The sequence below is a fragment of the Polypterus senegalus genome, chromosome 10, assembly GCF_016835505.1.
Source record: "Polypterus senegalus isolate Bchr_013 chromosome 10, ASM1683550v1, whole genome shotgun sequence".
Classification (NCBI taxonomy): Eukaryota; Metazoa; Chordata; class Cladistia; order Polypteriformes; family Polypteridae; genus Polypterus; species Polypterus senegalus.
The window spans coordinates 74,748,780-74,776,635 of NC_053163.1; the positions used below are offsets into that span (position 1 = coordinate 74,748,780).

The window sequence follows — 27,856 nt, forward strand, 5'->3', positions numbered from 1 at the left end:
TTAAAATAATTAGAAGTTGTAAAAATATATGCAGACACTATTTTAGATTGTAAGGTGACTCCTGATTAAATCTGTTTTAAGTGGCTAACCACAATAATATATTTTTCTTTTTTTTTTCATTCAAAGCTGCTTGGCAAGCCTCATTCTACTCATACAGATGTTCTGGACGTACTGCCAAAATATTACTTACGAAACTTGATGATGTTAACTGCAATAATTGACAAGACTCTCTTTACAGTCAATTGATTGCTGTCTTTAGTACTTGCCAGACAAATAAATATTATATATACAGTATTATGATTTATCTTGAAATAAAAAAAAATCTAAATTTCTCTCCTCAACTTTTAAAGTCTTTAACAGCATTTAGACAGACAGACAGATAGATAGACAATTTCTAACTCTAATAAATTAGGTTTTATTATTTAATACACGCTTCTGATATTTAGGAAAGTCAAGGCACAATTGAGTTTTGTGCAGAAATGGTGTTCGGAGACAGCTATCCTTCATATTGAAGCTCTGCTGGGCATTCCATCTCATATCTGCTGGTCTGCTGCGGGTATTCATACACTCAGCGATCACTTTGGGGAGTCAGAGTTTCTTGCCTTTCTATGATTTTTTTTTCCACTAACTTCCTGCACTTTTTTGTTTGACCGACAGCTCTAAGTCCAGGGGTGAGCAATTAATTTTCCCAATGCGCCACATGAGAAACTGGGTCTATTTTGGAGGGCTGGTCCAATAGGCTGAACTAAATTCTGTTCCACATTAATTGTAACAGTAAATTGTATGGTCTCGATTAGCTGTTACTGGCAAGAGTAGATGTTATAATTAGGCTATGAAAATGTGGAACAGGCACAGTAAAGATGCCAACATTACTTCACTATTTAATCATTCAGATAACAACAATTTTGAAAATGTGTATATTTTTGCAGTATTTCAAAGACCAGCACTAAATTAATTATATAAATAAAAAAATAAGTGCTATTGTATTTTTTTTAGTTTAATGACTTCACTTGGTGCTTTTCATTTTTTTTTGTTCAGTGAAAGAAATCTACTGTAGTCTGTCTTGGGCTAGAACAAGTGCATTGAAATCAGGCTGAATGTCTGAGGTGCAAATGCGAAGGACAGCTTATCAGTGAGAAAGGATCTGTATTTGGATTTGCTAAACTGAGAATGTTTGTTCAGATATGTAGGTAGATCCAAAGAGAACCAAAATATTCTAAGCACGCCTCCACATGTGTGGAAAGTTCTTTGAGAGAAGAATAAAAAGTCCTGACTTAAAGTGCTATGCCAGTAGTGTATCAGACTGCAGGTCAATGAGTTCGAGCTGAATATCATTCAGTGCATTATCCACAATGCAAGTGATGGGAGAAGATATCACTAGCATTTCACTCTCAATTGTTTTGAAGTCTTCAAATCCCCTTGAAAACTCACCATGCAGTGCCATGTTCAGTTGCATGCTTCTTCAAAAGTGCAAGTGTTTGTGATTCAATGCTTTTACCCTGATGAAGTTAACTATTTTAGTTACAAAATCAATAACATGGTTCATTTTTAGCACTGACTTATACAGCACCTCCTTGTATGTTATAGTATGATATAGTGAAAAAATATCAATTTCTGTTCTGGGCTCATTTCAGTCACTTTCTCTTGCATCCGCTTCAGAAGTCTGACATTTTTCATTGTCAGATTTAGACAACCATTGTTTGTAACACCTGTCAGCTTGTCCCATTTTAGTCCCAGCTTGTCCAAGCATGCATTGACCTAAGTGAACAAATCACTCCCTGTCATTGTCCCTTTCATTGACAGCTTTGCTCATAGCTCTTCCATAATCTCAAAGTCTTTTATTATTCCACTTACAAAAATGAATAACTGAGCTGTGTCGAGAACATCACAGCTCTCGTCCAGAGCCAAGGAGAAAAAGTCAAAACTGTCCACTCTGAAGCTGGAGCTCCAGATTTCCTTCAATGTCCTCAGACCTTCTTGTTACAGTTTAGATGAAGAGGGGAACATTCTGAAATGCTACTTTTTTCTCAGGGCATATTAGTGCTGCAGAATCCACCAAAAATTCTTTGATAAACTCCACAATCAGCGAATAGCGTACTGTTTTATGCATTTTTGTAGGTTATCACAAAGCTGGTTTCAACTGATCCATCTCTGGATGTGTAAAGCTTGGTAAAAAGTCCTTCTTGCTTCTGCAGTTTAGTTAGCAAAGCTTAAAATGTTCACGCCTTCTCTGTATAAATTAAATTCTTATATTTCTCTGCATATTTATTCTCATAATGAATGAAGCTTCTAACTGAAAAACTGCATCCAAAAAAAAAGTAACAGATCTCTCAAAATAGCAAAAAAAAAAACCATGTAAAAATGTGATTAGTTGCTCCAGTCATAACAGCATCTAGTAACATCTAGTAAGAGTGCTAACAGCATCTGTAACACCTTATGCCTCCACAGTGCCAAGAAAGAACATATGATTGTTATGAAATATATATTCAATCTCATTAATTTCGATGAATATTTATGCCTAATGAACATTTATGCCTTATTTTATTACAGAACATTACATAAATGCAGAACATTAACACTGTCATCAAGCACCAGTTATAAAATTAAACTTAAATGCATTTAAGAAGGTTGACTGTGTCAAGGGTTTGAATCTTTTAAATTATATTTCAAATTTAGCTAAATATGAAAGGACCAGAAGTATGAAGAATAAATGAACTTCAATCAAATAAACCAAAACTTCTAGATTCTTATTTTTATCAATTCAATTCTTAAAGTGGATGATTAAAAGAAAAAAGGCAATGCTTCAGTGACCATTATAACAAGAAAAGCACAAAAGCCATTAATACATATTAAGCTTAAAAGTGAACATGATCAAACTTAGGCAATCGATGACAAACTAAAATCAGTAGTCCACTAGACCAGAATAACACTAAATAGTAAAATTAAATGTCCAATTTCACTGAAACCCACTATTACTGATTGTCTTAAAAGTTTTAACTCAGGCAATTTATTATAGTTGACCATGTATGGAAAAGGAAGATAGTGGAGCTAATGTCTGTAAAAAGTGGCCTATCATGTTTCTCTGCTCAAAACACCTATTTGTTGTGTTTAATTATGACAACTAAAAGGTATACTTGTTAATAGTTTTCTCCAAATGGTTCCTGCAGTGGACTGGTGCCCTGTCTAGAGTTGATTCCAGCCTTTCTCTAGATGCAGTGTGACTGTGCCACACTGAAAGAGAGTAAAAGGGCTTAACATATGATGGGATGAGACAGTAATGCTAGGTTTTAAGTTATGGTGAATCAGTATCCTCTAATATCTCATTCTAATAGGTTTATGGCTTACTCACAAGGCTTAAGTCAGTTAAACAGCCATTACAGATTTTGTACCAGAGCCATCCTTGGATATTTCAGCATAAGCTTTGCATTGATATTCACAAAGGAAAATGGTGAAATCCTACCTTAAATTACTAAATCAGACTTCTTGTCAAAAATCATACTTTAGGTTTAGCAAAACCAGAATTAAGGAATCTGTTCAGGAGGACATTGTTGCAGGTGCAACTTCTGTTAAAATCACTTTGTACATAAAATTAAATGTAACAGTTTATGTTTAAAAGAAATCAATTTAAGAATTGAAACTTTTATAAGAAATTTGGAAGAGTACTGTTGAGTGCATTTAAATACTGTATACTGGAATGCAAGGTTAAACTCATAATTAAGCTGGAATTGTTTGAAGTGAATAATAAAAAGTCACAAGTTGGATAATAGTGGAAAGTCTTTAGTAGATAATCTTGGAGACATCACATAGATAGCACTTAGTTATACCTCTTGGACATACAGGATGTAAAATTTAAGAAGCATTAAGCCTGGTATGATTTGTGAAAGAGCTATAAAATGTGAAGAAAGTGATCTACTTCTTATGGTTGGATTTAAATGCCCATTTGTATTTTAAATTGGTGACGGTAGAGAATAGTAATACTAGCTGATTCCAAAACAACATACACAAGTTAGAAACAATCGAGAATATCATCCTTACTTGGGTTAGGAGGAAAAAGTGTGCAGCTTTTACAGTGGATGATCTCTTTCACAACAGGAATATCCTGCGAGATTGAAGGGGGAACGATTCCCAATCCAGGCATAATTGAGCTCATAGGAGTAATGCCAGCCATCATACTCAAGCTGGGATCGAAATCTAAAGAGAGGTACAAAAACACAGAGAGCAATAAGGCCTTGGAGCATACTGCAGACAGGCTGAAGTTGGTTTGATACACACTGCATGATATAGTACATTGTTGGTAAGATTTTGTACATGAGTATTTACACATTTTTATGAAACAAAGTGTACACAAGTAACATGCTACTGTGCATTTGTATTTGTTTATTACTTATCTTCATTCACCTATTTTTAATAAGAAGAATGAACTAATTCAAACTTAAACTGTGCTAATGCCATTGTAAATGACTTTGTGCTTGTAGTACATTGCAGTGGTTCTCAACATTCCACTCTGAGGGCCCTCCTGTGACTACAGGTTGTTGTCCCATCCACGTCTTCTCTTAATTGGACTTAATTAAGCACTTTCTACACATTTTTTTGCTATGCTATATTTTTACTGAATGTTGTAGGAATTTACACGTTAGATGGGTAAGAATCCATTCATTTTCCTTTCAAATATTTTTTTAATTCTTAACTTTTCTGCTATTTAGACAATTATTTTCTAATAAACACACAAGTGGTTAACTCTGAAGAGGGGTTTTGCCTTTCAGACTCATTTGCTTTGGTATCTGCTTTGCTCATCATTAATCTTCAGTATTCAGATGCAATTAAAAAAGCAAACTCCACAGAAAATGTGAATTAAAAACAAAGTCAGTGTTTTAAGACACAGAAAAAAATGCAAACAAGTTTTATTTTTCTGTAAGTGTAAATCTGACACTACTGAACTTTTCAAAATGTAAAATAAAAGGAAAAAATGGGTCAGCTTATAAAACAATGAGATCAATTACAAGTAAGAGTTACAGAAGAGTTCATGAACGTTGAGAAGCACTGGCATGACGCCTGATGTCAAACTGCAAAGGTACCTTGGTCTCTAAAGTTCACTCGAGTACTATAGATATGACAGAAGTTAATCCTATTCAAATTTAAGTTACAGAAAATACATAATAGTACAAAATTACACTATGTACAGTGCAAATATTTTACAATGACTTAAAAGATATATAACCTGTAAAAATACACAATTATATAGATTAAACTTGCTTTACTGCTACATAAAATAAATATGATAAAATTAAAACACAACAGGTTCAAAGCATTTATATTAAATATACTATATATAAATAAAACATGACCTTTATAACTTCATAACTAGAAGAAGAAACATTAATAATGAACTGATATTCATATTTATAACCAAGGGAAAAATTTGTCAATTCTTTCTCAATGTCTCAGTGTCTTGAAAATACTCAAATTATAATATTTTATCATTATAAATATAATAAAGAAAATTCACTTTTAAAAGAGAAAAAGTATTTAAAACCCCAAAAGTGGAACACTGAAGAGGAAAAACTATGCTTTTCTGCTCCTCAGATTATAAAGGTTCATCTGGTACGAAGGATTTCAATCACAGTCTAACAGAAGTCAGCTTTAAAGGCCACATTGCTAACTAAAAATGATCATCATCCATATGGCTACATATCAGCAGGTATAATTTAAAAGCTGGTGTTAAAAAAACTAATATTTATAACATGAGTGGGATAAATTCCACAAGCTCTGTCCTTTTCCTAGGCTCTCTGAGCATTCCCGATCAGTCACAAATGGCACAGATAGCAAGAACTGGAGAACAGCCTCAGGTCAGGTCAGGTCAGGTTGGGGAGCATGCAATGGGGTAAAGCGTGTTGTCGCACCCACCACATGATGAAACAGTTTGGGATCCCAGTTGTCAACCCACCAGGCAGACACATGGTCCAGTTGCACCCTATCTGCTGCAGCCAGGTGTTACGTGGGCGTTCCCTTGGCGTGGTCTAACCACTTGGGTCCTCAACAATGAGGATCCACTGAGCTGGATCACCCTCAGTGTAATTGGGTGGCTCACAGCTAATTGGAGGATCAGCCTCAAGAACCTTGGACCTAGAGATGTCCAACATCCTAGCTGGAGGATCGGCTTTAAACAGCTGCTCAAAGTGGCCAGCCCAGCAGGTTATGACTGCAATGTCATCTGTATGGACTGTTCCAACACCCGCCCTGAGTGCGACTCTCTGAGGAACAGATTTGGATGTGTGCAGTGCTTTGATTCCTCTGTAAACAGAATGTGGGTTGCAAGACAATAGCTGGTGTGTCACCTGCTCACAGATTCCTTTAACAAACGCCTTCTTATCTGCCCTCTTGAGTCCTCACAGCCATACGTCTCAGTTCCCAATACAGACAGAAGTTGCCATCAAGCTGTGCGCTGTGACTCCGCTCGATGATATCCAGGGTGACCTACAAGATGAAATACCTCCTTCTGGGAACACTGGCAACACCAACACAACCCTCAGCAACCTTCAGGTTCTCGTCACGGAAGGACTCCCATATCACACTGGGAATGGCAGTTGCACTTATGTCTGCAGGTTCCTGACACAAACTGCGTGCAAATTTATTAGAAACAACCTGATCTTGGGGTCTGGCCAGTTCCAGCCTCATTCTTCTAGTGGTGGTTGCCTACTGGACCTAAGCTGGATCTTTAGAGTAACAACAACAAGTCTGTTGTTAGAATTCACAAACTGTGACCCCAAGTTTTTCCTGCAAGTAGAGAGACCACTTGCAGGCCTGGATGCAGGTTAACGTCACACCCAGGGCAGAAATGGTAAATGAAAAAACAAATTGTGTTTTAACTGTGCTTATTGAAGTTGTCCTCATTTCTGAGGTGTCCTCTGTCAAGGCATTTTAACAAATGATAACCCATTTCCAGTCTGTGCTGTTCTTTTGTCTTAACTGACCGGACAGGGCATAGGTGAATCCAATGATCTTCACCTATCATCTGAATGGCCATTCTAAGAAGGAAAACAGAAAATCTGTTATTACCTATGCCACTTCCCTCTCATTGCCTTCACAAAGGACCCCACAAAACACTCATCATTCTTGCAGGTTTGTCAATAGTGAAGACAGATTTTGAATTAAAAGGTAGAGACAGAAATAATATAAAATAAATAAGCAAGGAGAAGGAGGAGATTGGGAGGATGTGCTGATTACAGCATGTTGTCACACCCACCACACGACGTTCAGTAATTAATAATGATATTATCTAAAACAAAATGGCAAATAAGGATTCTAATTCCATATTCTAGCCAGGTCGGAATACATCAGTTTTATTTGATTCTCTCTTGAAATTACTGCACAGAGAGGATTTCCATTCAAGCAAAGTTCAACAATTCATACTTGGAGGAAGAATGAACAGAATGACATGAACACAGTGTAAATAGCAGTGCTGCGACTTAGACTAACATGACAATCATGATGACATCATAAGAATGCAACACTTAAAAGTGTAAATAAATTAACTAAATAATCTACATTTTCTACAAAGTAAAACAAAAGGACAATAACAGTGTAATCTAAAACACATGTGGTGCTAGCTCATAACAATTAACAGAAAACAGAATACCATTAAATTAAACCCGTGTATCTCTAGCATTAGCTTTCAGGATTAAGTAGTTTCATTATTTTTACACCATTAACACAACAACACCTGAAATTCCCGCTCTTGCTTCACATTATTCTTCCTAAATAATTCTGTGCTAACAAGTCTTTTCCCCAGTTAAGCTCCCAACTCTGTGCTCAATTGGGTACTTGTAGAGAGCCGTCTTTAAACCTCCCCATGGGATTACTTATGAGACAACTCATTAAATATCCAAAAAAAAACTTCAGGGCCATTAGTCCACTACTCCGTATATAATTTCCATAGTAGATTTTGGACTTCCCTCTAAAATTTGTAGTTTCTTGCTGGGCTTACCTGAAGGAATTTTGCTTTCTTTCTCCTATTTTACCAAATGTATTCTACTGTATAATCCAAATGCTACACAAATTTCTCTTCTTTGGTAAACTCTAAGCAAACAATGCTTTGTCTGCCTTCATTGGTCCTTTCTTCTCTGTATATTTCTAGGACAGAAAATATTACTGAGATGCAACTATTGTGCACAACTTGTCGCACCACTGTTCCTACAATCCAGTAAAACAGGACAGATTGTTCTAACTTTTAAATTATTGCAACATACCATTACACAGTAAATGCTTACTAAAAAGGCTGAAGTGAACGTGTCCTTGTGTCCTTTTACTATCTTTAAGATTTTTATATACAAACCATACGTATAAAATCAATATGCAAGTTTAATATTATCGTACAACTCTACAGTGCAAAATTCATATCATCTTTCTACTGTAATTGTCCTTGTCCCAGTCTTTTCCAGTTTGGCTTTCTGTTCCACTCTCAGTAAACTTTTCACTTCTTTAGAAGTTACAATGGAGACCAAATGATGAGACGACTTCTATGCTCACTGTTGCTGTTACTGCAGCAAATGCTGTGTTTTTTCTACTTTATTATTCAGTATGTCAGTCAAAAAACAGACGATCCCCATGACCTCTGAAACAACATGTCTGCTGACATCATCGACACTCCTCATACTGTTTGTTCATGACCGTTAGATATCCCTGCTTTGTTTTATCTTTTATGAGTCAATGTATGTACTGAAGGAAATTCCTCTGAAGATCATTATTGTGCATGCAACATGGCAAAGCATTCACCTCTTCAGTGCTTATTACTGTTTTGTTTTAATTTATAATCTTACAGATGTCTCTCTTGTGTTCACCATTAGTCAGTTTCCTCCCATGCTACTTCAGTATCTTCTTTTTAAATCCCTCTTCACCCTTGGATACTAACACATTGTTTTGCTTCCTAATCTTTCTTTGTTTTAATTTTGACTTTTCTCACAAACTTTATATTAGAATACCCCACAGCTTGTGTTACAGTTTGCATAATTAAGTAAAAGATGAAAAATAGATTCCCCATGTCATGGGCTAGTAATTGCTATGAACATGGAAGCCATTGAATGTGGTACTGCAGTTAATAGTGTGTATTTGAGGTCCCCCTTATAGTTCAGTACTGTTTTAGAGAAATAACGCCAACTAAAAGAATACATGTTCCAGATATTTCTAATAAGTTTCATTGATAATACTGTCACAAACACGACCAAGAGCCATAGCAAGGTTTGGGGCAGCCACCTGTAAAATTGAAAAAATTATAGCACTGAGGTGCACGATTCAGAATCCAAAATAGAACTAAAGAGATAGGGGAAAGGTGGCGGCTTTTAATATATAATATAGGAAATGACATCGGGGGGTCGGAACTGAAAGGGTCTTCAAGCATAGGCTCAGGCTCGAAAATTACATCAGAGGGGCTGGACCCAGAAGGGTCTTCATCCATAGGCTGACGTCAAAGGGATCAGAAGCAGACTTGACGTCATCAGTCCCAGGCGGGATTTCCCGTGAACGGTCTGTAGAAAAATGAGAAAAAAAGTCTGTGCACTCTGCTACATGCCGGTCTGGCTCAGAATTGCCCTCATTCAAACCCTTTAGCTGCCTCCCATGCGCACATGTGTGACAACACAAATGCCTGTTTCGGTTCAGAAAGTCCACTTTCATTTGGAATATTAGCTCTTTAATGTTTTCTATCATTTTAATGATCTTTCCAGCAATTTTATGTTTAAACTGTACCTGTATTTAAAAATATCTACTCATTCATCAATTTCCTGAGCCTGTTTATGTCATAACAAGAGCTGCTGCAAATCTGAGCAGCATGGTATGCAATGAATTAGATGCCAGCTAATTGCAGAGTACATTCATGTGTGCAAATCACTAATACAGGGCACGTTTTAGAGTCACCAGTGAAGTCAGGAAACTATAGTACCTGGTGTCAAATTGGTATACTGTAGACACAAAGGGAATGTGTAGACTTGACAGCCTTAAAAATACACAAAGGATGCATTTTTGTAACTGATTATATATGATATTAAAGATCTTGTGTTATGTTTGTAAAATGCCACATATATTTAAAGGCAAATAGGCTTCTGAAACAAAGAAGCAGGCATACACAGAAGCAAAGAGATGCTATTTTATAAATGACATCAAAATGTCATTTCAATGTATAGTGCTCGCTTCCTGCTGCTACATCTTGGCAGAGGTTTATTGTGTATTGTGGTGACAGCGGAAAGTCTGGGCAGCTGTTTGGCCTGGCATTCACTCAGTGCCTAAGTACATGTGTAGCTCAGAAAGGATTTGGCGTCATTTCAAGCTCATGAATTGTTTGCCCAATTCTGCTGGTTTTAAAGACAATGGGAGCTGGAATCTGGAGCTGAAACAAACCATTTATTTGATTTGTTTTGTGCTGTTGTGTTTCCAATACTCTTAATAAAATGGGAAATAAAGTTTCAAAGTGGGGAAAAAAACCCTTTCTAAAACTGTAGCAAAACTTAGCTTGCTGTTTTTAATTTTTCTATTATCTTATGTGTGATACTCAGAGTTTTTATAGCATGTCATAATTTGATGTTTTTTTTCCCCAAGTCTTTATATGGCACTATTTAGATTGTGCATTACTCTAAAGTGTTTTAAAAGCATGAACATTATGGTACAAAGCAATATAAGAAAAGAAGGTTGATTACAAGATGATACAGAACAAGACAAGTGGAAGGAGAATATGTAGACATTGTATTCTGCAAATGTCCTGTCCTGACACCAGAATCTTCTTATATAATCTGCTACTGTGGCTGTTCGTTTGTCTGTCCAGGATTTTAAATCACCTGAAGCTTGCAAACCATTTCATCTATTGACTTGAAATTTGGTACACATATACTACGTGACGCTTTCAGGGTGATGATTTTTATTACTCTTTTTATTTTTATTTTATTTTATTGTAGAATCAACTCTCAGCAGCGGGCAGCAGGGAGGCCGTGCGGCGCATGCATATGGGCGCCGTTCTCATTCCCTACCACCTTCGCTCATCATTCTTGAGCCAGATTGAAGACTTAAGTGCCAGCTTAAGTGAAAATTTTAAGAAAACGTACTAAGTAATTGCAACACAAAAACTAACAATCAGTTTTAACACAAAAAGATGCCGACAAAAGAAGAGAAGCAGCGGGCCGCTAGGGTGGAGAAAAGAAGAGCTGCTCAGGAAGAAGCAAGCACATCAACCTCTGAGCAAACGAATGATAAACAGAGAAAGAGAAAGAGTCTGAAAACTAGGAATGCTCAAGTCAAGTGTATTCACTGCACGTTATCATGCAGTACGCCGTTACTGATATTAAATAAAAGATATGAATTGATTAATAGCATGAACTCACTATTTACAGCAACATTAGTACGTTAGCTAGATCTAAAGTATAAGAGAGAAAAAGAGGTGCCTCACAGACAGACCCAGGACAAATCTGGCAACAATAAGTTTTGTTATTAAAATTATTGAAGTATTTTTGTATGGAGAAATATTCCCCTTTATGTGGCCAGCTTCTTTTTGAAAACTGCCTGAAGCTGCATAGTTGACTTCTAAGCCTAACTGTACTCCTTTGTGCTGGAAGGACCATTCCATCCAAGCTTGTGAGAGCATGACTGAAACAATGTTAATTCTTTTTCACTTTTCAGACTTTATTTGGAAGTTGAGTGCTTTTTAAGAAAGTTGAAAATGGCTGCTAAGAGTGCTAAGATCTTATGCACTTCTCTTATCAGGAATGTAACTGACAGGAAGTGGAGGTAGAAACTGTAAGCTAAGTGAGGCAGAAACATATAAATCAAGGATGTGTCCCTCACATTGCAAAATCTGATACCTTTAATGGATTACCTACAGTGCTCTGTGTACGTGGCTGAAGGATTCCTTAGCCAGAGTTCACACTCATTGTGTGCCATTGCGTCACTGGTCCAAAAAGCCAGAAAACCCCAATGAAATGTAATAGCTGCACCACATGCCCCATACAGACTCAGACTCAAAATGACTGTGCAATTATATTGTTTTATATTATTTTCACATACTAGCAATGTTTGGTCTTAACATCTGAATCCAACAATACCAGAAACAACAGCAATGATAATGATACTAATCCTCAAATTGTAGACTAGAAGACACAGACATGGCAAAACAAAATTAAATGATCAAAATGGTAACAGGACTGTCACTCTTCAATGCATTGCTAAGGGTAGATTTAATTCAGATTGTCATCATGTCTCAAACTGGCTTACATTAAAGGTCGTGTTAAATCTTTGCAATCATCGTTCTATTTTGTTCACCACCAATCATGAGATTTATTTTTGGCAAGCAAAAGCAGTTCTCTGTACTCCATCTCTCACTGGAGAAACTCTAAGGTTGTGCATTGATTGGATAGTTAAGCTGTATTATTTGCATACACAAGGATACAGTAAAGATGAATTGATTCCTATTTAAAGATAATACTTCAGTTTCATTGAGTTGTGCGATTATATTAGATTTGTCAATGTATTTTATTAATTTAAATGACATGTACAGTATATGTTGTGGAGCTGCCTTGGTAAGATTTAAACTGTCACCGTCATTGCAAGGTACATGTTTGGCTGAACGTTTAAATAGAGACCTATAGACTGTGTAACTGTAGTGCAGGTGGTAATAAAATTATGTGAAAAAGTGCTAATACCGACCAATTCCTACTTGTTTTCTAAAATGGCACCTCTCAAGAGCGTATTTTTCTGAGACAGCCTTGTAAACAGACGTTGCTAAGTAATCAACTTCCACGCTCGGCATTCTCAAATTGTAAATTTACTGTTTTGTATTCAAACCCTTCATACGTCACTGTCACCAGTCTTGTCTCTGTGTTTCTACAAGTATATACAGTCTGGCAGTGAAGATTCTGCACAAAGCAAAGGAGGTGGCAAGTGCCTTTTACAACTTCGCCCTAGGGCAGCAAAAGTGCTAGAGCTGGCTCAGGTAATGATGTATTCAATTAGACATTTACACTTTAAGAGATGTCACAGTTAGCTAGATGTCAGTTTAGGGAATTGTTTAATCTGGAACTAATAAACATCACATATGCAAGAACAGTGACCAAACCTGTCTACGGTTCACTGAATTACATAACTCATTTCATAAAACTGAATAGTTGATTCATTAACAGCCTTCTTTTCTCAGTATGATTGGCCTCAGCTATTGGAAGTCAAAAATGTTCTTTCAATGTGAGCTACTATAACAGCAATAACCATTATTACGTAACTGCATACTGACACATTACATTTGTTCAGCATATTAGTTGAGTGTCAGGATGTCCAAACAACAAAAAAATGAAAAATTTGCTGAGACAAATTCAGAAGAGAAAAACATAGTACTGCAACTGACCAGAAAGGCCAGTTTTTAATTTTTTTTTTTTAAATCTATACTAATAAAAGGCAAAGCCCTCACTCACTCACTCACTCACTCACTCACTCACTCATCACTAATTCTCCAACTTCCCGTGTGGGTGGAAGGCTGAAATTTGGCAGGTTCATTCCTTACAGCTTCCTTACAAAAGTTGGGCAGGTTTTATATCGAAATTCTACGCGTAATGGTCATAACTGGAAGCAGTTTTTCTCCATTTACTGTAATGGAGATGAGCTTCAACGCCGGGGCGGAGTTTCGTGTGACATCATCACGCCGCCCACGTAATCACGCAGTACATAGAAAACCAGGAAGACCTCAAAAAAGCGCTGAAGAAAACATGCATTATATAATTGAGAAGGCAGCGAAACAATAAGAAGCGAGCGAGTGACATATACAACCATATTCATGAGTTCTGCTACTTGAAACAAAGCACGATGTAAACCTACACTTTAAATTAAGTTCATAGACAGGCTGCGCTGGCGTTTGTAATTTAGTGCCTGCCCATATAAGGCCGTCCGTCAGCGGAAATCCAATAGCAAACTCCCACTAAATATTCACGGGTGAAGGACTGTGCTTATGGAGAGGAAGATGAGATGGTCAGGGTGGTGTTTGACACAAACTCAGCGAAACTGCGAGAGAAAGTTTTAAGTGCCAGGACTAAGGTAACATTAAATACAGCCATGGACATAGCACGAGATGGCACCAGCACAGCTGGGAACCTTCGATGCATGTACACCAAGTGGCTCACGTGAACTGACGCAGTGCACAGATAAAAAGCAACAGTTCCAAAGAGCTGAACAAAACCGAATTACACAATTGAAAAGGCAGCAAAAATATGAAGCGTCTGATACATACAAGCATATTCATAAATCCAACTACTGCGAAACAAAGCACACGTTGGAAAAAGTCAATGTCCCGCTAAAGGAAGACAGTGTAAAAAACCCGTGCATGCAGTGTGTCAGGTCTCAGATAAAGAAGAAGACGAGCTGTTTATTGATGCAGTAAGAAACGAATCGATGAATGAAACCTGTCATCTTTACAACGATTGACAAACACGGAATGTAACTTGAACACAACACATCCTACAAATACGAACCTGATTGAAAGAAATAATGATAATCAAATCCTTGATGACAGCAACACTCAGTAACACTCACAAAACAAATACTGTATATTGACAGTCATGTTACGTTATTTTTAAAATGTTCCCTTTTCTTTTCTAGCTTTTTAACACACTACTTCTCGCGCGATACGCGGGTATATATATGTATATATATATATATCCCGATCTACATACTCGAATAATGGATACTTTATTCGCCATCAATGATTGTTTTGGTAAAGCCATACTCAGTGTATTCATTAGATGAACGGTAAAAAGTAAGAGCGAGGGAGGATGACTTATTGAGGCATGCAGGCTGTAGTGCGTCAACTCTATCTGAATTGCGATCACATTTGAAAAATATATCTTTTCAAGTTCTATTTAGTCCATATGTGTCAAACTCAAGGGCGCGGGCCACATCCGCCCGCGCGTAATTATATCCGGCCCGAGATCATTTTATATACTGTATTATTGTTATTAATGGCCCGGTATATGAAGCGCTGGTAACACAATAAACTACAGATCCCATAATGCAGCGCTTCAGCTGCCTTGCCGAACACTTACGCGTTAATCAAGTCTAGCTTATGATGCTGCAAGTTATTGCGAAGCTAGCTCACACGATGCTGAAGAGAAAAGTTGATTCTGAAAATAGAGCCTTTAAAACCGATGGGAGGCTGAGTATATGTTTACTGAACCCGTGTGTCTCATTTGTGGAGCTAATGTGGCTGTAATTACAGAATTTAATCTAAGACGGCACTATGAGACAAAACATCAGGGTAACCTGAATGCAATGCAGAAGATACAGAAAGCAGAAGAATTAAATAAGAATCTGACACTTCAGCGGACGTTTTACCGTGCACAATCACAAAGTGATTTCAAGTGAAGCTGCTTTTATGGGAGACACAAATGCACCAGTGCAATTTGCCCCACTTTCCCTGTTGCCAAGTAATGTTAAACCAAGTCGTCACTACGGAGTTCCCAAACGCACTTTGCTGATAAACTGAGCGCACTGAGTTTGCACGGCGCTTTGGTGACTTTGAAGAACAAAAAAAGTCCGTCTACATGCGGCTCGAACCTTGTGCATGTTTGGTAGCACATATCTGTGTGAGAAGCTCTTCTCAGTGATAAAGACTAACAAAACAGCACACAGGAGTCGCCTCACTGATGAGCACCTGCAATCCATCCTGAGAATCTCCACAACACAGAACCTCACACCAAACAGAAACGAACCTGTGGCCAAAAAGATGCCAGGCGTCCAGCTCTAAAATGACATATGAGCAAAGACAACTGAATGATTTGATTTGTTATTGCTGAAAGGAACACATTTTATTTATATTTCTAGGTTTTGTTATGCAGCATGTTCATATTTGAATTTGTATAATTTTGACAGGATATATTTTTATGGAGAGCAAAATCTTTTGGGATATTTAAAATCTAAGTTTATTTTTATATAAAATTACATAAGAGTAAAAAATTTGAATGTTTGTTCTTTTAACGTTTACTTTATTTCTAACTTGTATAATTTAGACAGGATATATTTTTATGGAGAGCAAAATATTATAAGTTGTTTAAGGTTTGAGTTGATTTATTCACGAATAATATTCCTGTCTGTTTTACCATTCCTACCAAAGATATTTCTGTCGACTAAATAAAAATTCCTTCTATTTAAAATTTAAATAGAACTTGAACAAATACGATAGTTCATAATATCCACGCAGACTTGCACGTAAGAGCAAGGAGTTATCCGTTTTAACAAGCAGCGTATTGCACTGATCTGAAATAGCTGTGTGTGTATATATGTAGATATGTATGTATATGTATATATATGTTTATATGTGTGTGTGTGTATGTATATATATATATATATATATGTATATATATATATATGTATTTGTGTGTATATATGTAGATATATATATGTATGTATATATGTGTGTGTGTATATTTATGTGTATATGTATAGATATGTATATATATATATGTTTATGTGTGTGTGTGTGTGTAAATATATATATATATATATATGACAGCAACACTCATCACTCACAACAGTGACAAAACAATTACATTGACAATCATGTTACGTTATTTTCAAAATGTTTCCTTTTCTTTTTCATTGCTTCTTTAACACACTACTTCTCCGCTGCGAAGCGCGGGAATTTTGCTAGTAATAAATAAATAAGACGATGGCCTCATGATTTTCTGACTCTGGGCGTGGCTGGAGGATTATCTGCAAAAGTGGTCTATGGCTGGGGCCTAAAAGCTCCATCTGGTCATTACTCCAGTGAACCTGTCAAGAACGAATGGGTCAACGAGTTCAACTTGTGAGAGCTGATAAGGTAAAGAAGGTGAGAGAAAAGAGCAGTGCTGTGGACAGAGGTGCAACAGTCATCAAACATGACACACAAGAACTTGTCTTGTACAGGTACTGTAGGCCTAAAGGGGCTAAGGAATTTGTTGTCTGCATTTGAGCAGCAGAACTACTTTCCAAATTTCAGAAAAAGCACTGCCTAACACCTATATGTACCTTGAGTAATCCTTGTGTCATAGTTTTTGGAAGTCCAATGTATGAAGAATTATTTTTCAGTACAGCCCATTATTCCTTTTGCCCCTCTTCCTAATAGAATTGTCCCATGGTAAAGTTAGCATTTCCCAAATTTCTTGGACTTGGTGTAATGGCTTTTTGGAAGAAGTAAATGTTTCTTATGTTTTTAACATAAAAAGCCACAATGGCCAAGGCTCTATTTTTACTTATCATTACTTACAAACCAGAGAGCCCATTAAGATCTCAACATGCCAGACTATTTATAATTCCAAGGATTAATAAAATAAAAGTGGGAGATTGAGCTTTTAGTACAGGGCAGTGGAGTTATCTTCCTGTTAATATAAGAAATGCCCCATTCAGTCTCAGCATTTAAACCGAAGTTGAAGACTTGTTACTTTATTCCAGCCCACCCTTACTAGAGCTGCTAATGAGCCATGTATAATGAAACTCTGTAAGTCATTTGAATAAAAACATAAGTAATGCAGTAAGTATAAACTGTTACTAACCCTCCTCTATTCTGTTTACTTTTCTAGATATCTTGATGTGGCACTTGGTGTGAGTGCTGTACTGTCAAACTGCTCTTCTACCTATGCAAAAGCCAACTCAGATAAAGGAGTATTGGAGTCATCAGATGGGAAGATTCTCTCATCAGATTGGACAGTGCAGCACCGACTCTACTACAGAATTCACAGGACGGTGTTTGTGGCTAGCTGGCTGAGGTCTCCAGTACTGTGACTCTGTCTGACTTTGTCATTGACCTTCTCTCTTACAGTTTTCATCTCCTCCGCTTGCCACAGTTAATTAATGGAGAGAAATTGTTGATTTCTATTTTTGTTAAGTTTTTACTTTGTTTTCTGTGTGTTTTAACAAATCTGTATCTGTATATGTGGTAATTCTGTCTTTAGTAAGTAGTATAATCTATACTTTTATATTTATTTATATATTTATATATACATTTTATTTAAGAATTTGAAAAAATATGTCTCCATGAAAAGGATGCCAAGGACTGCAATGAGAGGAACCAGGAAAAACAGGAATATAATGATGATAAGGACGAAGATGATGGGGGTATGCTAAATGACAAGCAAACTTTATACTTCGTTCAAATTTACTATTAAATGTTAAGGACTGGAAAACACATTTTGCCATTTTTATTGCTTTAGATATTTTTTCCGGTTCATTAGACTTTAATATTTTACAATAAGATTTATTTTAATGTGCATGTTCTAATTTTATCCCATTGTCAGATAACATTTACATTATTTTTAGGTGTGCCACACTGCTATTGTAAGATCTGTTCAGGTGGAGAATGGGTTGCTAAGAGACCTTGCCTGGTTGTTAAGGACTGCTTCCCAAGAGGCACCATGATTTGCGTCACAAAGTCTCTCTTATAACTTCCATTGTGGCACCAGCCCTTTGGTCGAAAATTACAAATTTGACCTCTGAATAACTGGGGTTTAACAATTTAGTTTCTGGCTTTCTGGATTAAGATTCACAGCTTCTTGATTATTAGCATTTTTGCTCTGAGTGCATCATAGTGCTCTTTGCAGTTTGTTTCAGACTGGCATGACGGTTTAGCCCTCTGGTTTTCATAGCAAATCCATCTCTGGACAAACCTGAGTTGATTTTTAGTCTTGTAGTAAAAAGACACATGCGATGTTCTGGTCCGGTGCTAATTACATCTTACCAGTTGCGCTCTTTTTGTCAGCAGACAATTCAAAGGAATCTGCTGGAGATAAAAAGGCAGGCGGTTATCAACCATGCTGTGGTCCAACCAAGCCACTTCTGGTTTTCATGTCTGTCATTAACATTAAACAGCTTCATTCAGTTTTTAAGTATAGTCTTTAAAATAAAAACAATTTGATTTAGAGGATTTAAAAGAAACCATCCAATTTGCTGTACAATTGTGGGACTGAGAAAACACGCAAAACATAAATAAATAAGCAGAGAAAAATTCTCATTTTTGCTTTAAAGAATGGGTCTTCAAAGAATTAGAAGATATTTTTTTGTTTTAAAAGTTCTGTGTTCTCTTTCACAGTATAGGACAAATGATAAATGGCAGGCAGATTCCCTATTACTCACTAATGTCATTTTCCAGAGGCCAACCATTAAGCAATGAAGCAAAACTCGGCATCTACAGGAATTGCTGTGACTTGGTTAGTAAAACTGCCATTTCTCCAGCAAGCTACACAAGACCAATTTATCACCCACCTATAAACTGTACGTTCTCAAAAAGGGACAAACACAAGTGAGACAAGAAGTGCAGTCCATACTGTACAGTTCCCAATGGTGTGCTCCGGTTAATCACTATACATTTATTATGGAATGTGTTGACTTTCTTCAGCCCACATAACAAAACTTTTTTTTTCATTTGCAGCTACAGCATTTGAATCTATGCAATATTTTTAATATTTTAGTATAGTTTTAATACAAGGACAACACATATAAACATTTGCTTATTTCAGTTTAATTTTATTATTTTTTTAACGATTTTTAGAACTTGCATAAAAAAACATTGCATCTAAAGTCCGCTAAATAACACAATGAGAACAGAAAGAACTTGTCAACCATTTTCGATGGTAGTGGTAACTGATAATGTTAGCAAGGTGGACTGGTGGCTCTGAGGCAACTGATCAGCACTGGCAATCGGAAGGTTGCCGGTTCAAATTCCGTAAATGCCAAAAGGGCCTCTGCTCTGTTGGGCCCTTGAGTAAGGCCCTTAATCTGCAATTGCTGAGCGCTTTGAGTAGTGAGAAAAGTGCTATATAAATGCAAAGAATTATTAATTATTATTAAGGATGTAAATATCATGATACATACAACTATATCTACTTCAAGTGTAGCATAAAATACAGGATTAATTTAGATTTTTAAAATCCTCCTGTAAAGGATAAACCTGATATTATACATTACATTTGCAAGCAATGCCTTATGAAAATAAAGTTGTGTGGCCATGCTAAAGGAATAAGGGCTCATCTTATAAAGCATCTGAATGTGGGGACTAATGTAGAGACTATTCAGGTACATGAATATTGCGTCCTCAATTAACAAAAAATGTGATACATTGAATAAAGAATTGTTAGATATTGCAAAGTGAAAAAAATTTTTACCCATTAGTAGAAATGGCTCTCTGAAACTCAAAATGCCATCGAGTCACTGCAAAGTGCTCAGCTGCAGGCCAGGATTGTTACAATACCAAATACTATAAAGTGTATTCTTCTTAATAAGGAATATTTTTACTAATGTTTATGGAGGCTACAGAACTTTACAATGTACTAAAATGTTCAATTACTATTTAATGAAATAAAGTTTATTTCCATATAGTATCTGAGCCTTTAAAGACTCTTCTATCTTTGGATTTATAAAAGCCTTTTGACAGAGTTGAATATATACGTTTACATTAACAATTTTGTACAAAATTTGGTTTGGTTCTGCAATTCTGTTTTAAATTGAGCATTGACTTCTGTTAGGTGTATTATGGAATTGTAAAAGTTCCACCTTATCTCGAGAAATGCCCTGCTCCAGAGTTTCTAAAAAGCACCTTGCACTGCCAGTTTGGTTTATTGGAGGTCAGTTTCAGAGTGATTGCCTTGCCAAAGTATAATTTAACTTGTCAGTTTTTCTTTTGCATTATGCTTTATCTCAAAACAAAAGGCATTCAATTTGGACTCATTTTCTGGCTGCCAGCTTTGTCTGTGAATACTGCACTGCATACATTTTTTCTTGCTAGTGTGTCTGTCTCAACACAAGGATTCAGCATATGTCTGTTGAAATCAAAGATATGAGGTTTGAAAAAAAGGTATCTCTTTCTGCAGATGATATGGTGCTCTCTATATCTTGGAGATTTCATTCATATAAAATTTTTGGGCAAATATTACAAGATCTCTGATTTAAAATGAATTTAAAACATGACTGTTCTATTCCCAGTGAACTCTCCTTCATGTCAGAACAATTAAATTGTAACTAGAAAACATATCTTCCAACAACACAATATTTTTTCTGTACTTAAGTGAGCAATTTTATCCTAAGTGATCTTTTTAACTCCCGTCTTCCATCAATATCTATTCATTAAGTGATACTGCCTAGTTTGGTGAAGATACAGGCAATATTTCTAGATCTGAAGTATATCTAAAATGTATCTGGGCAAAGATCTGAATTTTAAACATTATTGCCAATTACATGTTTCACTAAGTCATACATTTTGGGAAAACCATACACTTTGAGCTAAAGAATTTGCGTATGTATTTTTAAGGTAGCTTTGGGGTCTGAAATCTCTCTCAGTCTACAGTAGTATTGTGACTAACACCAGATAAAACAACATTAAGCAATGAAACATTTACTGCAGCATCCTTTATTACATTGCTTGAAAAATTCCTTACCTTGTTCAACTGGAAGAATCATAACCCATCATAACCCAATGAAAAATTTTTATGAAAATCTCTCTCTAAGGAATGATTCAAGAATTGTTTAAAACTTGTCAGGACTTATAAAATGTTATTCTAAAATAAGCACACTAGATTCTCTGATGAACCTATGATATCATTTCAAAATATATGAGGAATCGCATCAACCTGGGCTCTTCAGTCATGCAGATCTTTCCATTAGTAGCTGAAGCAGTTTGTGTTTTCACTTAGAAGGGTATATATTTTTATCAGAGCACTGTATCTTAGGCTGAACTTTGTGTTATTGTTAATTTTTTGTGCTCTTAAATAAAATTTAATTAACTGTAATGAAAACCTTCAGCCATTGTGTCCCAACAAGATGAGACTTTGTTTCTAAAATTCAACAGATCTTTCAGAAACAAAACCCTTAAAAAAAAAACAAAAAAAAAAACGTCAGCCCAAATCACTGCTTGGCATGTATGATGCAGGATCTCAGTACTTAGCTTCTAATGTATCAGACCTTTTCTTTGTTATTCTCTACACCAAGTCTAGTCTTGTCCTTAAAAACAAATATTTGTCACATTGTGTGTCTATCCTCTAAATACAATTATGATACCATCTCATTGCAAAAGTTCTACCTTGTCCAAGAAAATACCTTGGTCCGGAGTTTATATCATCATTGAATATACTGATACAAGAAACATCTTGCAATGCAGAAAGAAGTAATTTATGGGTTAACTAAGTCCTATTTACAGACTCTTTGACATGTTGGATTAAAATTCCCTTGGACACGGAATATGACATGATCAACCTCAGCTTGTTGGATTTTTCAAAGTCTGACTACTGCAGTTAAATATCAAGTCTCAATATGTAAATAATCAAATTCTACTCCTCATCTCGCTTACGTGAAACACTCCGATACCGTTGCCCATGTAAATGCTTGGGACTAATACTTTTAGGATTTTTACAGCCCAAATAATCTTCGGGTCTAACGCTCATGCAAGACATGTCTATACAGTTGTCCTAGTGATACTTGGAACTGACGTTTTTAGCACTGTTTTCATAGCCTGAGAGACGCTCGGGGTATAACGCTAACAAGGTTGAAAGACAATCAAAAAAAAAAATTATCCTGAAAACATGAAATAACTGATTTGCAAAGAAGCATTTTGTTTCTCTGCTTCTCCCAACAGCCAAACCTTTTAGGTTAGGATTTTAGCTACATACTTGTGAAAGATTTTGAGACTAAAATGTGGAGTAAGAAGAAGCCCAAAATCTTTGTGTATTTTTCACTTTGTTAATAATTCTTGGTCATTAACACTCAGAAAGATGTGAAAGCTGAATAGGGAGAAATTCCTTATTGTCACAAAATACCTCCTTTACACACTGTATTTAGGTTGTCAGGAATTACGTGCCCTTTACTCAAATTCTTTTAAAATATAAATTAATGACACAAATGTGTAGGCTTATGTGCCCTCTGGAAAAAGACTTCAAGCTACAAGAAACATCTTTACAGGTCAATAAATTGTTCCGTCCTATTAACATTTCTTGTATCTTGCACATGACAATGCACAGCACACCAAAACATTCCCTGGGGTGACAGTAAAATTCCACAGAAAACAGCTTCTCAGATGGCATCATGTCTACATTGTACTGTTTAACAAATGTGCGCTAAAGTAAGTGCCCATCTCCGTTCATGAGATTTCTGTACCCAGCACGGAGTGTGAACCAACCCCTTGAGTCTTGTGAATTTACCTAAGTATGTGCAAATATATTTAAGGCAAATACGAGGTGTGGAATAACAGGTATGCATCAAATGACAGACAAGAGATAGGAGTTGTTGACAAATCTTTACTGAAAATCCTTACACCATCTTTTCCTACAGCTCCATGAATGTTAAAATCAAATATTGGTCAGACGGATTTAAAACAGTCCAATCCTTCTGTGTACCAAGTTCTTGATTTTTTCCAAAGGAAAGCTTGTCTGAATTGGAATAAAGGGAGGAAAATGCAAATCATTTATTAGGAGCGGTACATTCCTTCTGTATTGTACTGTGTTTATAATCACAGAAAACAGGAACTGTAAGTCCATGGTGACCATTAGATATAAGAATGTGTTTCAAAAGCAGTTTAATGGAAAAGGTGCGGTGCAAAGTTTAAATATACTACATATGTGCATATACTACAGATACATTTTGCTCAGAGAAAAACTGGAAATTGGTTGTGTAGGACAAGCTCCACATTAATAACCGTATATTCAAGGATCTTGACCATGCAGAGGAGCACCCCTCCACGTTACAAAAAGAGTTAAGATTGAAGTAGAGATGATTGACTTTGGACAACAGGAAAGGAACTCTGTTCACAAGGTAGAAGGCTTTAGCTACCTTTGTAGACAGCAAATTCAGCTATTCATTTTTTTTTCTTTTATGAATACATGTTACCACAATGGTTTGTCTACTTGTGTGCTGAATGTCCCAAGCAGTCACTGAATATAATATATATATATTGTGAAAGCTGGCCCCGGCACAGACAGACGGACATCATTATTTCACCACACACCATTTATTTATATTCACTATTTACAAGGTTTGCTCACGTGCACCCCCAGTGCCTTCTTGCACTGATTCCCCAAAGTCCAGGGCCCACAGTCTTTGTGCCTTCCTGGCCGCCTCCCGTCCTCTCTCTCCAGTTCCGTCTTCTTCCTCCCAACTTCCACCCATGACTGGAGGGAGGCGGCCCCTTAAATAAGGCTCCCGGATGAGCCCCAGGTGTTCCGCGTTAGCCTGGCCCAAGCGTGGCGGAAGTGTCGGCTGTCTTCCGGCAGCTCTCCTGTGCCACACAAAGGCCCCGGCACTTCCTGGTGTGGCGGAAGTGCGGGCTCCCGGGATCTAGGCACCGGGAGCCGCTGGCGGTGGCCCGGGTCCCTCAGGGCTGGGCTTCAAAGCCCTGTACCCGAGGCCCCTGTCTAACCAGGACGGGCCACTCGGTCTGGAGGAACCGGCCTCCGGTCCTCTAAGCGCCTGGCGGCTCCACTCCCGGCCCCGGGATGAAGCATAGGGCTGGCGGTAACCCCTCAGGGTAGGGCCATGGCGTGGCCCAATAGAACCAGGACGGACGCCTCGCGGTCTGGAGGAGGCACAAGCCCTCCTCACGCCCTCCTGCGCCCCGGCCGGCTCCAGCCCGGGGGCCACAATATATATATATATATATATATATAAGTACAGATATTCTGGGAAGCACTGTATCCTTCTCCATACCTATTTCTAGTCTTGCACCCAGTGCTGCCCGAATCAGCTCCAGCCTCCCTTGACCGCGACTTGAATTAAATGGGTTTAGAAAGTTTTATGTACAGTATATCAATTTCTATTGCATGTGATTCAGGCAAGAAATGCTCATACTGTACTTAGATGCTCATCAAGACCGAAAAGAAGTTAAGAAACTGAAAGGCTTTCTTTCCACATGATTCACCTACTCCATGTCACACACTTCACCGCCCATTCTGAACTGAAATCTAACTTTGTTTAAACACTCTTCTTGGCAAGTATGATATGTTCACGATTCCCATTGACTAAAGGAAAATTAAAGCAGGAAGCAAATGTAATAGTTTGATATAAAGAAATGTATGTTTTGAGAGCATCAATCCACCTGCATTGCCAAATCTTAAAAACAGAAGTGACAGTAAAAAAGCAGCTTCCTAATAGTGTGAACCATAATAGCACACTCATGATTAAATCTTTAAGTGTATGTTTCAATTTTTTTCAGAAACAAGCTGTAATATTGTGCAAAATGCTTTGCTTTTCATACCACCCTTAAATCTTTGGTTCTTTACTATGTGTAATGTCTGGTCAGCATTACAGTGACAAAATCCATATAAAGTCCATGTAATCTCTCTTAAAAAATTAACAAAATTAGTTCCAAACCAACATTTTCTTCCACATATCAAAGTTCTAAATGATCTTTTTTTGCCAAAATTATTCCTATGTCTTTTAAAAGAACTACAGCAGGTGTAGGCAGGGAGATGTAAAGTTGTAAAACGTGTGCTTACATTTATGATACAGATCATCTAATGTGGTCTACATAATTTTGTGTAAGAAATGCCCTGCCACTGCCCTCTATGTGGGAGAAACTAGAGAAATACTCCACACCAAAGAACGGATTTGCACAGATTCCACATTAAGCGTGGCAATAGGGATGTTCCAGTAAGAGATCACTTCTACGGCCATGGACACTGTAGGAAGGACTTTAAAGTCAAATTCTTATGGGCAACTTCAGAACACAGCAAGAAAGAAATGAATAGGAAGTTAAACTGCTGCAAAAATGTAACACATTACAACATGCTTTAAATAGAGACAAGAGTTTTATGACCAGATATGAGAATTGTTTGCATCTCTCGGACTGATGCAGACAGCCTGACTACAGATCAACATTGTGTGGAAAAACTTCAAACGACTTTGTTGGACAGGTATCTTATCAAAAGATCTTGACTATACATTGTTATCCTCTCTTGCTAGATGAATCTTAGCCTGGAGAAGTCTATTAATTTGTTACATCTAAGATGTCTCACTTAAAGATTTTTCAAAGCTGTATCTGTCCTAGTGTCTATATAAATACATGGAACTCCAGTCTCTGCATTACATCTTGGCTGAAGAAGAGGTCAGAGTTGCCTCAAAAGCTTGCATACTGTAATCGGTTCGGTTAGCCAATTAAAGGTGCCATTTTACTTGACTTCTCATTACATCCATAATGGCTAACACAGTACAACACCCTAGAACATCAAACACCAACTAATTCACTATGAACTGTGGAGGAGGGATTGATCATACGTACCTGAAAGAAGTGCTTTTCTAAACAACACTGCCAGATGAAATCAACAAAACAAACCGTGGCATAAGTTTCATCTCCTTGTGAGCCCTCTAGATGTTCCTGATGGCAAAATTTTATCCTAATGTTTCTATCAGTTCAGTGTCTTTTTTTTTAACTTATACAATTTAAATGGAGCCTTGGAGCTAAACAAAAGGTCTGACTAAATATATATATATATATATATATATATATATATATATGTATCTATATATGGTTATCTCTATATATATATATGATATTCATGTTCTGAATGGTTTCTCTTCAGTCTTGATAAGCCAGGCTTTTTAAAACTATAAATACTGCGCATGGCGCATAACAGAAAGCAATTCATTGTTGACGATGTAACAGTGGTGACCTTGTTCAAATATAAAAGGAGCCAATAAAGCTTTTGCTGCAAGGTTTGCAGCCTGTAAGTCCTTGGCATACTTGCAAAGGCGCCTGAAAACTAAAATAATCAATAAGGAACATTTTAGCTTTTCTTTGTTTGAGTTACTGCAACTGGTTGTAAAGCATACAAAAAAAAAATCACAGTGCCCTGGTACACAGCTAAAAGAATGATACCAAGCAAACCCTAGGAGCTGTTCTACACTACTGCACTAAATATCAGAAAACATCAAACAGACCTTTATAAGAGATTCTACAGGCAAGTCTGAGGGCTTACCTAAGGTTCTTTTATCACTTGTTCCATTAGTTATTGCATATGACACATAATATATAAATATGTTTTGAAATGAAACCTCAAAAAAGCCTGAAGGTGGACTATTTATATTTACATTTTAAAGTACATTTAAAAGTTTTCTTTTTTTGTCTTTGTGCTGCTATGACTAAAGATCAAGCAGCAACTAGAATTGATTTCTCACAATTAAGTGCTATTGTTACTTTTACAAAATCCATATTTGACTAACAGCTTTAAATCATGAAACAGAAAAATTACATCACAGCAACTTTTGTATAGGAAACACCTAACCACTGATTAAATTAGAAAATCAACATGTGGAGTTAACACACGTAAAAATGTCAGCTTTGTGGTGACTTTGCACACCTCACACAAAATACCCTACATTTTCACATCCTAAATACAGTGCATTTGGAAATGTTCACCAAAATGAAAGAGAATGATGATGAATTGTGTGGCAGAGGCAAATAAATGAAAAACTGAATATACAGTGCATCCGAAAAGTATTCACAGTGCATAACTTTTTCCACATTTTGTTATGTCACAGCCTTATTCCAAACTAGATTAAATTCATTTTTTTCCTCAGAATTCTACACACAACACCCCATAATGACAACGTGAAAAAAGTTTACTTGAGGTTTTGCATATTTATTAAAAATAAAAACTGAGAAATCACATGTACATAAGTATTCACAGCCTTTGCTCAATACTTTGTCGATGCACCTTTGGCAGCAATTACAGCCTCAAGTCTTTTTGAATATGATGCCACAAGCTTGGCACACCTATCCTTGGCCAGTTTCGCTGATTCCTTTTTGCAGCACCTCTCAAGCTCCATCAGGTTGGATGGGAAGTGTCGGTGCACAGCCATTTTAAGATCTCTCCAGAGATGTTCAATCGGA

At 36.8% G+C, this 27,856-nt stretch overlaps 1 protein-coding gene across 6 annotated transcripts in view; it reads right to left on the bottom strand.

Moving 5' to 3' along the window:
- enox2 (ecto-NOX disulfide-thiol exchanger 2) overlaps positions 1 to 27,856 on the bottom strand; it is a 918,217-nt gene that overhangs the window by 189,730 nt on the left and 700,631 nt on the right. For all 6 annotated transcript variants that reach the window (XM_039765983.1, XM_039765987.1, XM_039765986.1 and 3 more), the window contains one exon: positions 4,036 to 4,191. In XM_039765983.1, coding sequence (XP_039621917.1) covers positions 4,036 to 4,191 — 156 coding nt within the window. The remainder of the gene's footprint in view (positions 1 to 4,035; positions 4,192 to 27,856) is intronic.